General features: G+C 46.4%; 1 protein-coding gene across 3 annotated transcripts in view; it reads right to left on the bottom strand.

Annotated features, from left to right (window-relative positions):
- Positions 1 to 5,137, bottom strand: part of TMTC1 (transmembrane O-mannosyltransferase targeting cadherins 1) — a 32,786-nt gene extending 27,649 nt beyond the window's left edge. For 2 of the 3 annotated variants that reach the window (XM_077266944.1, XM_077266946.1), the window contains exons 1-2: positions 5,039 to 5,137; positions 2,225 to 2,993 (exon numbers count right to left, since the gene is read on the bottom strand). In XM_077266944.1, coding sequence (XP_077123059.1) covers positions 2,225 to 2,799 — 575 coding nt within the window. In that variant the 5' untranslated portion in view covers positions 2,800 to 2,993; positions 5,039 to 5,137. Of the gene's footprint in view, positions 1 to 2,224; positions 2,994 to 4,922 lie in introns of all 3 variants that reach the window. The other variant, XM_077266945.1, reaches the window with a different exon arrangement.
- Between the last annotated feature and the right edge of the window lie 7,745 nt (positions 5,138 to 12,882).

Here is a 12,882-nt window from a genome sequence, read left to right as displayed (position 1 = left end):
GAGGGGCCGGTCTGGTGACAACACCTGGAGTGGAACAAGTATCGGCTTTCACAGACGCGGGATCTTGTTACGCAGAGTAGAAAACCCGATACCATGTTACCTGGAGGCAAATCCTGAGTCAGGAGTCACCCAACTTATCTGTAAAATCGGATCTTCCCCTTTTTCCAATCGGGTCGCTGACTTTAACCCCTTAAATGCGGGATCATTCAATGACAGCAGCATTTAAGGCCTAGGAGAACATTGGACCCCCAGCAATTGCGATCGCAGGGTGCAGATGGGTTGCCACTGGCAGAGGTACCATGCACCATATTGGTCCACCTGGGATGCCCAGCTACAGGATTGTAAGTTATAGTCCAGCTGATCCAACGTTAAAAAAAAATAAAAAGTAAAATAAAAAATAAATAAAAACACACAAAAAAACAAAACACAACAAAACTTTTCTTTCCCTTAAGAATTAAGTAAAAAAAATGAAAAAAAAATAAAACAATAATTAACATTAAATATAAAATTGTTCACGCATATCGTACATGTCATAAATAACAAAAACGATACGGCTATTTTTAATTTTTTTTTTTTTTTACGTTGAGTCTCCCACACACAAAAAAAAATAAATTCACGTATACACCATAATGGGATCAGTAAAAAAAATACATCTCGCCTCTTGAGAAAAACAACATGACGGAAAAATCTAAAAGTTATGAGTTTGAGTAAATGGCGCCACAAGGCAATTTTTTTATCGTTATTTTTTTTTTATTTTTATTTTTAAGAACATGTAAATTGTAAAGCGCTGCGGAATATGTTGGCGCTATATAAAGATTATTATTATTATTATTATTTTAAAGCCACTATAATAATAAAAGTTTGGTCTCATCACCGTAATCACACTGACCTGGAGACTCATGTTGCCAGGTCATTTTTTACCCCACGAAAATGAACACCATAGAACCCCCCCCCCTCCAAAAAAAAAAAAATATATGATAAAAATGCAGATTTTATTTTTCATGTTTTGTGGTAATGTGAATGGCGCCATTCGAAACTACAACTTGTCTCGTAATAAAGGAGCCCTCCCTCGTACAGGACTGAGAGGTCGAAAAGTTATGGATCTTGGAAGACGGGGAGGAAAAACACGAAAGGAAAAATGGCCGAGTCCTTAAAGGGTTAAGAAGAGATAACAGCAGTGAGAGTGCCCCAATTGTGGCGCTGTACGGGGGCAGCGCAGGGGGTTAACAGGACAGATATTTCAGAAATGTAAGTATGGAGGACGCTGGAGCGAGAGGCTCGGCCACTTCTACAAACAAACCCCATATTTTTACTAGTCGATAACCGGGCTGCGCCGCCCCTTTAAGTGGTTGCAGATGTTTTTGGCTTCTCTATAAACAATCTCTTCCCCTTCTCTACTCGGAGGCGCCCCCGCTTACGGCTGGACTCCCACCAGCTCTGACATTATTGGGGTCCTATTATAGGTCTGCACCAAACCCTCAGCTGTGAGGAGAAGTGGTTTTAGGTGGAAATTTCGCTTCTGGGGTAAAGCAAACATGTTCCTACTAACAGCAAGCAGAGATCTTGAAAATAATAAACATGGAAGTTTAGGCCTCACTTATCTACTGGTAAAAGTGCCATTATTGCTCATGACAACCAATCAGATCGCAGCTTTTATTTTTCCACACTTGTTTAAATGATGAAAGCGGAGCTCTGATTGGTTGCTATGGGAGACAGTTTCCAGAAATGAGGCCTAAAAGTCTTTAAATTTACACACACCGGAGATGTCACTGTAGTTGGCGAGTCGGGTTCTTCTCACAAGGTCTCCATGCCAACACTGCACCTGACAGGAATCTCTCAGTAGTGCAGCCTCAGGCTTCAGGCCTGTCATTCCATGTGCTCATATTTCAGCCTCGATTCCACCGTCCAGTGATGGAGTTACATCCTTTGGTCATGCTGTGGCCGTATGTCATCATATAGTCCTACAATATATAGGACTTCTGTGAACTCTCGGGCCTCATTTTTTCACCCCACTGCCCCATTTTTCAAGCATCACTTCCTCAGAGCCCCTCTAATCCTCCCCCGACAATATGTATAAAGAACCTTATAGACACGATGTCTCCCAGGAGATTTTGGTGGTGCCTAGTTCCTCGTGGAGTCCCGAAGGTCTCGACTTTTTCTGCTATGTCGGGGTATAGTATTTGCCCATTACTATTTCGAAGCCCACCCCAGTGCCCAGAATTACCTGAAGCTGAGGACACACAGGGGTCGGTAGGACTTATGGCTCGTGTTGTCATCCATGGCCTTGCCCCAGAAGTCATTCTTAAAGATGGTGGACAGGTTGGTCTCTCCTCGGCTGTCCGGATTATTGAGTATCGCCCATACATCATCATGGACAAACTCACCAAACAAAGACCGGGCAAAGCATAGACCGGCAACAACTGCTGGAACTGCAAAAACCCAGATGCCAAGGTTCTCCACCATTGAAGGTTCTTTGGTCCTCATGGACATCCCTTTGGAATCGCCATTTTGGGGTCGACCCATGTACTGGGTCTTGGATAATCCATTAATGGTGGGTTTTGGTATCATTCCACCACCAGTGTAACCTCCATGGGTGGTGCTGGTGATACTGCGCCCGTTTCCAAGGGGCAACATTCGGAGGTTCTTATGACTTTTGTGGTGGGCGTCGTTGCTCGATACTTGTCTTTGGCTGTTGTTTCTTCCACCGTTGGCCATGATGTTGTATGGTTTCTCCTTGCCAACGTCTTGTACTTGATCATAGGAGACATTTTCAAGGATGACTTGGCCCACGCTTCTCATACTCTCCAACGTAGGTGTCGTCTCACATATTGAGGGGGAAATGTCCTTCACCCATCTTGATTTTTTTTCACGTTTGGAGGTCTACTTCTGCTCTCCGAGGAATGAACCCAACCGTCTCATCCTCATAACCACAGGGTACATCTGGTGCCCAACAATTTGGACATTACACATCACCGGCATTCCAGAATTTGGGCCTGAAAAATATTATAATATCTTAATATCAACTCTCTTAAAGGGGTGTTACATGGTGACGTCTTGTGAGCCAGTAACGTCCCACCTTCCCATGGATTCCCAAATCTAAAGCTTTTGAAAAAGTTTCTGCACCCCTTCACGTCTAGCCAGAGATTCCCATTATTCAACCCACAACTCTGTACTTCTTCTAGACATAACTGTTCTGCTGTCTCGCTTATTCTTGGTGGCTACCACAGGGCAGCGGTCTATGGGCGAGATGTCGCATACGATCATCAGACACTTCTAAGGTCAAGCTGTCTATGAACTAAATGTAAAGTTTCTAAGAAAAATGATCACTCTAATCCTCAGCTGCCGCTCTCTGACACCAGGTCTGGCTTTACTGTCTCTTTAAATCAGCTGTCAGCTCTTCATAGTACAGCTGTCTCTACAGACAGCCACACTCTACACACATTGCATATACCTCTATGTATACAATATACCAGCGCTCTCTCTTCAGCAGTCTGTATATACAATGTATCAGAGCCGTCTCTTCAGCAGTCTGTATATACAATGTATCAGAGCAGTCTCTTCAGCAGTCTGTATATACAATGTATCAGCGCCGTCTCTTCAGCAGTCTGTATATACAATGTATCAGCGCAGTCTCTTCAGCAGTCTGTATATACAATGTATCAGAGCTGTCTCTCCAGCAGTCTGTATATACAATGTATCAGAGCAGTCTGTATATACAATGTATCAGAGCAGTCTCTTCAGCAGTCTGTATATACAATGTATCAGAGCAGTCTCTTCAGCAGTCTGTATATACAATGTATCAGAGCAGTCTCTTCAGCAGTCTGTATATACAATGTATCAGAGCAGTCTCTTCAGCAGTCTGTATATACAATGTATCAGAGCTGTCTCTCCAGCAGTCTGTATATACAATGTATCAGAGCAGTCTGTATATACAATGTATCAGAGCAGTCTCTTCAGCAGTCTGTATATACAATGTATCAGAGCTGTCTCTCCAGCAGTCTGTATATACAATGTATCAGAGCAGTCTGTATATACAATGTATCAGAGCAGTCTCTTCAGCAGTCTGTATATACAATGTATCAGAGCAGTCTCTTCAGCAGTCTGTATATACAATGTATCAGAGCAGTCTCTTCAGCAGTCTGTATATACAATGTATCAGAGCAGTCTCTTCAGCAGTCTGTATATACAATGTATCAGCGCTCTCTCTTCAGCGGTCTGTATATACAATGTATCAGAGCAGTCTCTTCAGCAGTCTGTATATACAATGTATCAGAGCAGTCTCTTCAGCAGTCTGTATATACAATGTATCAGAGCCGTCTCTTCAGCAGTCTGTATATACAATGTATCAGAGCCGTCTCTTCAGCAGTCTGTATATACAATGTATCAGAGCAGTCTCTTCAGCAGTCTGTATATACAATGTATCAGAGCCGTCTCTTCAGCAGTCTGTATATACAATGTATCAGAGCTCTCTCTTCAGCAGTCTGTATATACAATGTATCAGAGCAGTCTCTTCAGCAGTCTGTATATACAATGTATCAGAGCCGTCTCTTCAGCAGTCTGTATATACAATGTATCAGAGCCGTCTCTTCAGCAGTCTGTATATACAATGTATCAGAGCCGTCTCTTCAGCAGTCTGTATATACAATGTATCAGAGCCGTCTCTTCAGCAGTCTGTATATACAATGTATCAGAGCTCTCTCTCTTCAGCAGTCTGTATATACAATGTATCAGAGCAGTCTGTATATACAATGTATCAGAGCAGTCTCTTCAGTCCATGTACCGTTGTCTCTGTCGGTCTCTATCTCTGTACAGTCCCTGCAGACCATACACTGTCCCTAGAGAGCAGTCTCACTACTACACCTCTGTCTCTCTCTTCATACAGGTGCAGTCTCTGTACACAGTGTCACCTGCAGTCTTCTCACCCAGGTGCAGTCTCCTCATCACTGTCTTCATGTCTCGTCTATATCCGGTGCACCGGGCTGTGCGGTCTCTTCATGTCGGTGTCGTCTCTCTGTAACTGCAGCGGCCTCTGAGGTACCTGGAGTCTCGGAGCAGGTAGCGGCCTCGGAGGTGTCTCTGTGGGACCTGCAGTCTCGGTGCTGTCTCTCTCTCCCGGTGCTGCCTCTCTCTCTCTCTCTTCTCCTCCCCGCACAGCTGCAAACACATCAGCCGCCTCCTCCCCGCGCATCCTCAGTGCAGCCTGTGCAGGGGCCTGGACTCAGGAGCTGTGCGGGAAGAACTACAAGTCCCAGCATGTGTCTGTGCACCCTCTATATACAACTACTACTCCCAGCATATGTCTGTGCACCTTCTATATACAACTACAACTCCCAGCATGTGTCTGTGCACCTTCTATATACAACTACAAGTCCCAGCATGTGTCTGTGCGCCCTCTATATACAACTACAAGTCCCAGCATGTGTCTGTGCGCCCTCTATATACAACTACAAGTCCCAGCATGTGTCTGTGCGCCCTCTATATACAACTACAACTCCCAGCCTGTGTCTGTGCTCCCTCTATATACAACTACAAGTCCCAGCATGTGTCTGTGCTCCCTCTATATACAACTACAACTCCCAGCATGTGTCTGTGCACCCTCTATATACAACTACAAGTCCCAGCATGTGTCTGTGCACCCTCTATATACAACTACAACTCCCAGCATGTGTCTGTGCACCCTCTATATACAACTACAACTCCCAGCATGTGTCTGTGCACCCTCTATATACAACTACAAGTCCCAGCATGTGTCTGTGCACCCTCTATATACAACTACAACTCCCAGCATGTGTCTGTGCACCCTCTATATACAACTACAACTCCCAGCATGTGTCTGTGCACCCTCTATATACAACTACAAGTCCCAGCATGTGTCTGTGCACCCTCTATATACAACTACAACTCCCAGCCTGTGTCTGTGCACCCTCTATATACAACTACAACTCCCAGCATGTGTCTGTGCTCCCTCTATATACAACTACAAGTCCCAGCATGTGTCTGTGCTCCCTCTATATACAACTACAACTCCCAGCATGTGTCTGTGCACCCTCTATATACAACTACAAGTCCCAGCATGTGTCTGTGCACCCTCTATATACAACTACAACTCCCAGCATGTGTCTGTGCACCCTCTATATACAACTACAACTCCCAGCATGTGTCTGTGCACCCTCTATATACAACTACAAGTCCCAGCATGTGTCTGTGCACCCTCTATATACAACTACAACTCCCAGCCTGTGTCTGTGCACCCTCTATATACAACTACAACTCCCAGCATGTGTCTGTGCTCCCTCTATATACAACTACAACTCCCAGCATGTGTCTGTGCACCCTCTATATACAACTACAAGTCCCAGCATGTGTCTGTGCACCCTCTATATACAACTACAACTCCCAGCATGTGTCTGTGCACCCTCTATATACAACTACAACTCCCAGCATGTGTCTGTGCACCCTCTATATACAACTACAAGTCCCAGCATGTGTCTGTGCACCCTCTATATACAACTACAACTCCCAGCCTGTGTCTGTGCACCCTCTATATACAACTACAACTCCCAGCATGTGTCTGTGCTCCCTCTATATACAACTACAACTCCCAGCATGTGTCTGTGCACCCTCTATATACAACTACAACTCCCAGCATGTGTCTGTGCTCCCTCTATATACAACTACAACTCCCAGCATGTGTCTGTGCTCCCTCTATATACAACTACAACTCCCAGCATGTGTCTGTGCTCCCTCTATATACAACTACAACTCCCAGCATGTGTCTGTGCACCTTCTATATACAACTACAAGTCCCAGCATGTGTCTGTGCTCCCTCTATATACAACTACAACTCCCAGCATGTGTCTGTGCATCCTCTATATACAACTACAAGTCCCAGCATGTGTCTGTGCTCCCTCTATATACAACTACAACTCCCAGCATGTGTCTGTGCACCTTCTATATACAACTACAAGTCCCAGCATGTGTCTGTGCACCCTCTATATACAACTACAAGTCCCAGCATGTGTCTGTGCACCCTCTATATACAACTACAAGTCCCAGCATGTGTCTGTGCTCCCTCTATATACAACTACAACTCCCAGCATGTGTCTGTGCACCCTCTATATACAACTACAAGTCCCAGCATGTGTCTGTGCACCTTCTATATACAACTACAACTCCCAGCATGTGTCTGTGCACCCTCTATATACAACTACAAGTCCCAGCATGTGTCTGTGAGCCCTCTATATACAACTACAACTCCCAGCATGTGTCTGTGCACCCTCTATATACAACTACAAGTCCCAGCATGTGTCTGTGAGCCCTCTATATACAACTACAACTCCCAGCATGTGTCTGTGCACCCTTTATATACAACTACAACTCCCAGCATGTGTCTGTGCACCCTCTATATACAACTACAACTCCCAGCATGTGTCTGTGCACCCTCTATATACAACTACAAGTCCCAGCATGTGTCTGTGCTCCCTCTATATACAACTACAACTCCCAGCATGTGTCTGTGCGCCCTCTATATACAACTACAAGTCCCAGCATGTGTCTGTGCTCCCTCTATATACAACTACAACTCCCAGCATGTGTCTGTGCACTCTCTATATACAACTACAACTCCCAGCATGTGTCTGTGCGCCCTCTATATACAACTACAAGTCCCAGCATGTGTCTGTGCTCCCTCTATATACAACTACAACTCCCAGCATGTGTCTGTGCACCCTCTATATACAACTACAAGTCCCAGCATGTGTCTGTGCACCTTCTATATACAACTACAAGTCCCAGCATGTGTCTGTGCACCCTCTATATACAACTACAACTCCCAGCATGTGTCTGTGCACCCTCTATATACAACTACAACTCCCAGCATGTGTCTGTGCACCCTCTATATACAACTACAAGTCCCAGCATGTGTCTGTGCACTCTCTATATACAACTACAAGTCTCAGCGTGTGTCTGTGCACCCTCTATATACAACTACAAGTCCCAGCGTGTGTCTGTGCACCCTCTATATACAACTACAAGTCCCAGCGTGTCTGTGCTCCCTCTATATACAACTACAACTCCCAGCATGTGTCTGTGCGCCTTCTATATACAACTACAAGTCCCAGCGTGTGTCTGTGCTCCCTCTATATACAACTACAACTCCCAGCATGTATATGTGCACCCTCTATATACAACTACAACTCCCAGCATGTGTCTGTGCACCCTCTATATACAACTACAACTCCCAGCGTGTGTCTGTGCTCCCTCTATATACAACTACAAGTCCCAGCCTGTGTCTGTGCACCCTCTATATACAACTACAACTCCCAGCATGTATATGTGCACCCTCTATATACAACTACAAGTCCCAGCATGTGTCTGTGCACTCTCTATATGCAACTACAACTCCCAGCGTGTGTCTGTGCTCCCTCTATATACAACTACAAGTCCCAGCATGTGTCTGTGCACCCTCTATATACAACTACAACTCCCAGCGTGTGTCTGTGCTCCCTCTATATACAACTACAACTCCCAGCGTGTGTCTGTGCACCCTCTATATACAACTACAAGTCCCAGCGTGTGTCTGTGCACCCTCTATATACAACTACAAGTCCCAGCGTGTGTCTGTGCTCCCTCTATATACAACTACAACTCCCAGCATGTGTCTGTGCGCCTTCTATATACAACTACAAGTCCCAGCATGTGTCTGTGCACTCTCTATATACAACTACAACTCCCAGCATGTGTCTGTGCTCCCTCTATATACAACTACAACTCCCAGCATGTGTCTGTGCACCCTCTATATACAACTACAACTCCCAGCATGTGTCTGTGCGCCCTCTATATACAACTACAACTCCCAGCATGTGTCTGTGCTCCCTCTATATACAACTACAACTCCCAGCGTGTGTCTGTGCGCCCTCTATATACAACTACAAGTCCCAGCCTGTGTCTGTGCTCCCTCTATATACAACTACAACTCCCAGCGTGTGTCTGTGCACCCTCTATATACAACTACAAGTCCCAGCGTGTGTCTGTGCACCCTCTATATACAACTACAAGTCCCAGCGTGTGTCTGTGAGCCCTCTATATACAACTACAACTCCCAGCGTGTGTCTGTGCACCCTCTATATACAACTACAACTCCCAGCATGTGTCTGTGCACCCTCTATATACAACTACAAGTCCCAGCGTGTGTCTGTGCACCCTCTATATACAACTACAAGTCCCAGCATGTGTCTGTGCTCCCTCTATATACAACTACAACTCCCAGCATGTGTCTGTGCTCCCTCTATATACAACTACAACTCCCAGCATGTGTCTGTGCTCCCTCTATATACAACTACAACTCCCAGCATGTCTGTGCACCCTCTATATACAACTACAAGTCCCAGCATGTGTCTGTGCACCCTCTATATACAACTACAAGTCCCAGCATGTGTCTGTGCTCCCTCTATATACAACTACAACTCCCAGCATGTGTCTGTGCATCCTCTATATACAACTACAAGTCCCAGCATGTGTCTGTGCTCCCTCTATATACAACTACAACTCCCAGCATATGTCTGTGCGCCCTCTATATACAACTACAAGTCCCAGCGTGTGTCTGTGCACCCTCTATATACAACTACAACTCCCAGCATGTGTCTGTGCGCCCTCTATATACAACTACAACTCCCAGCCTGTGTCTGTGCACCCTCTATATACAACTACAACTCCCAGCATGTGTCTGTGCTCCCTCTATATACAACTACAACTCCCAGCATGTGTCTGTGCTCCCTCTATATACAACTACAAGTCCCAGCATGTGTCTGTGCACCCTCTATATACAACTACAAGTCCCAGCATGTGTCTGTGCTCCCTCTATATACAACTACAAGTCCCAGCATGTGTCTGTGCACCCTCTATATACAACTACAAGTCCCAGCATGTGTCTGTGCACCCTCTATATACAACTACAACTCCCAGCCTGTGTCTGTGCACCCTCTATATACAACTACAAGTCCCAGCATGTGTCTGTGCTCCCTCTATATACAACTACAACTCCCAGCATGTGTCTGTGCGCCCTCTATATACAACTACAAGTCCCAGCATGTCTGTGCTCCCTCTATATACAACTACAAGTCCCAGCATGTGTCTGTGCACCCTCTATATACAACTACAAGTCCCAGCATGTGTCTGTGCACCCTCTATATACAACTACAAGTCCCAGCATGTGTCTGTGCACCCTCTATATACAACTACAAGTCCCAGCATGTGTCTGTGCACCCTCTATATACAACTACAAGTCCCAGCATGTGTCTGTGCACCCTCTATATACAACTACAACTCCCAGCATGTGTCTGTGCACCCTCTATATACAACTACAAGTCCCAGCATGTGTCTGTGCACCCTCTATATACAACTACAAGTCCCAGCATGTGTCTGTGCACCCTCTATATACAACTACAACTCCCAGCCTGTGTCTGTGCACCCTCTATATACAACTACAAGTCCCAGCATGTGTCTGTGCTCCCTCTATATACAACTACAACTCCCAGCATGTGTCTGTGCGCCCTCTATATACAACTACAAGTCCCAGCATGTCTGTGCTCCCTCTATATACAACTACAAGTCCCAGCATGTGTCTGTGCACCCTCTATATACAACTACAAGTCCCAGCATGTGTCTGTGCACCCTCTATATACAACTACAAGTCCCAGCATGTCTGTGCTCCCTCTATATACAACTACAAGTCCCAGCATGTGTCTGTGCACCCTCTATATACAACTACAAGTCCCAGCATGTGTCTGTGCACCCTCTATATACAACTACAACTCCCAGCATGTGTCTGTGCGCCCTCTATATACAACTACAAGTCCCAGCATGTGTCTGTGCACCCTCTATATACAACTACAAGTCCCAGCATGTGTCTGTGCACCCTCTATATACAACTACAACTCCCAGCATGTGTCTGTGCACCCTCTATATACAACTACAAGTCCCAGCATGTGTCTGTGCACCCTACAAGTCCTGGCGTCTGTATCTTGGTGACTAATATCATGTATTAGGTGTTGGGGGGCACATACTTTCTATCGGCTCCTGTATATCTGCAGTGCCCCAGGGTCCTGGTCGTCACAGTAGCATTGCTTTCCTCCCAGGGAGAGTGATGTTATGTGCGGAGGCAAGAAAGGATAATTGCATCCAGGTACCACAAACATGCAAGACTTCACACTCCAGGCCACCAGGGGGAGCTTTGGATCCTATTTACTAGGTAACTGCCCATATATATATAACTGGTAGTTTGGAGGGAAAGTTAGTGAGTTCCTGACAGAGCTCCAGGAGTGAGTTCCAGACAGCTGTCTGAGGAGGACAGAGGGTCAACGGAGCTGTGCATGCCACAGAGCTGCAGCTCCGGGAAAGAGACACATAGAAAGCAGAATTGATTGCAGTGAGCATGCAGGAGGGGAAGCACAGGAGAGGATACCAGAAGGGGACCAGCCCCACTCAGGCTGCCTCCTCTGAGGCGCAGAAATCCGGTAGCCGGAACACCGAGGTTGCCTTACATCAGAGACCGGCAGGACAGCTAATTGCACGTTACCTGTATGCACCCACACCCAGGAAGCACGGTGACACCCCACAGAGCCGGGTCATCTAAGGCTACTTTCACACTAGTGTTTTTGGCTGCACGTCGCAATGCGTCGTTTAGGAGAAAAAACTCATCCTGCAAAGTTGTCTGCAGGATTCGTTTTTTCCCCATAGACTAACATTACAGACGCATTGCGACGTATTGCCACACGTCGCAACCGTCGTGCGACGGTTGCATCGTGTTTTGGCGCACCGCCGCCATAAAAAACGTTACATGTAACTTTTTTGTTCGTCTAGTCCGCCATTTGCGACTGCGCATGCGCGGACGAAACTCAGCCCCCTCCTCCCCGGACCTTGCAATGAAGCAGCGGAAGCATCTTAAGACTGCTTCCGCTGCCAACGTCGGGCATTTTTTTCACAGTATGCGTCGGGCCGACGCAGTGCGATGGCCCCGTACCGACGCTAGTGTTAAAGCAGCCTTAGGCGTCTTTCACACTTCCGTCTTTTGTATTAGAGACGTATCGCGACGGATAGCCACACGTTTCATCCGTCGTGCACTGGATCCTGCGGAATTTGACGGCCCGTCTTTTCCATCTGAGCATGCCTGGAAGCATATTCCAACCCGGGGAAAAGTCTCTCTCTCTCAAACTCAGTCGACGCATCCGTCATAATACTGGATGCGTCACACACGTTTTCCTCTAGTTTCACAAAGTCCGTCAATGCGTCATTTCACTGCACTATGATGCACCGCCAACGACGGAAGTGTGAAAGAGGCCTAAGAGTCCCTATAAACAGGCTCAAGTCACCAGTCATACGGGTTTTGTCCTATCCTATATGGGGGACAGAGAGAGAGAGAACATCTGTGAGGACCTTATGTGAAGCTTAGCAGTAAGGGACTACACCACTACAGCACAAAGGAAGGCTTCTATTCTCCACCTGGATAAGGGGACTCTGGATTTGCCTCCAAACCGGCCGGACTCTACCTGCCCTGTGATCTGGGTGCTCTGGACTGTGGATGCTGAAACCAACAGTAAACAAGGTAAAGAGACTGCAATCCTGTGTCCTCGTTCTTCTCTGCACCTCTCACCATTCTACCATCTACACACTGGGAAGCCCTGGGGATACACTTCACCTGTGGGAAGGTATACCATCTAGCTGCCATAACATCACCCCAGCAGACCCCTTAAAGCAGCGTCGGTCACCCTGACCGAATACCACAGGTGGCGTCACAAACATAAACTTTATCCCTTTAAAGACCTTTCCCTTTTACATGGGCGCCCAGGGCCACGGAACAGGTCACAGCCACAGTGACATCCCCCT

Source organism: Ranitomeya variabilis, chromosome 5 (assembly GCF_051348905.1).
Source record: "Ranitomeya variabilis isolate aRanVar5 chromosome 5, aRanVar5.hap1, whole genome shotgun sequence".
Taxonomy (NCBI): Eukaryota; Metazoa; Chordata; class Amphibia; order Anura; family Dendrobatidae; genus Ranitomeya; species Ranitomeya variabilis.
Note: the sequence above shows the minus strand (reverse complement) of the source record. Positions and strands in the feature narration are given on the sequence as shown.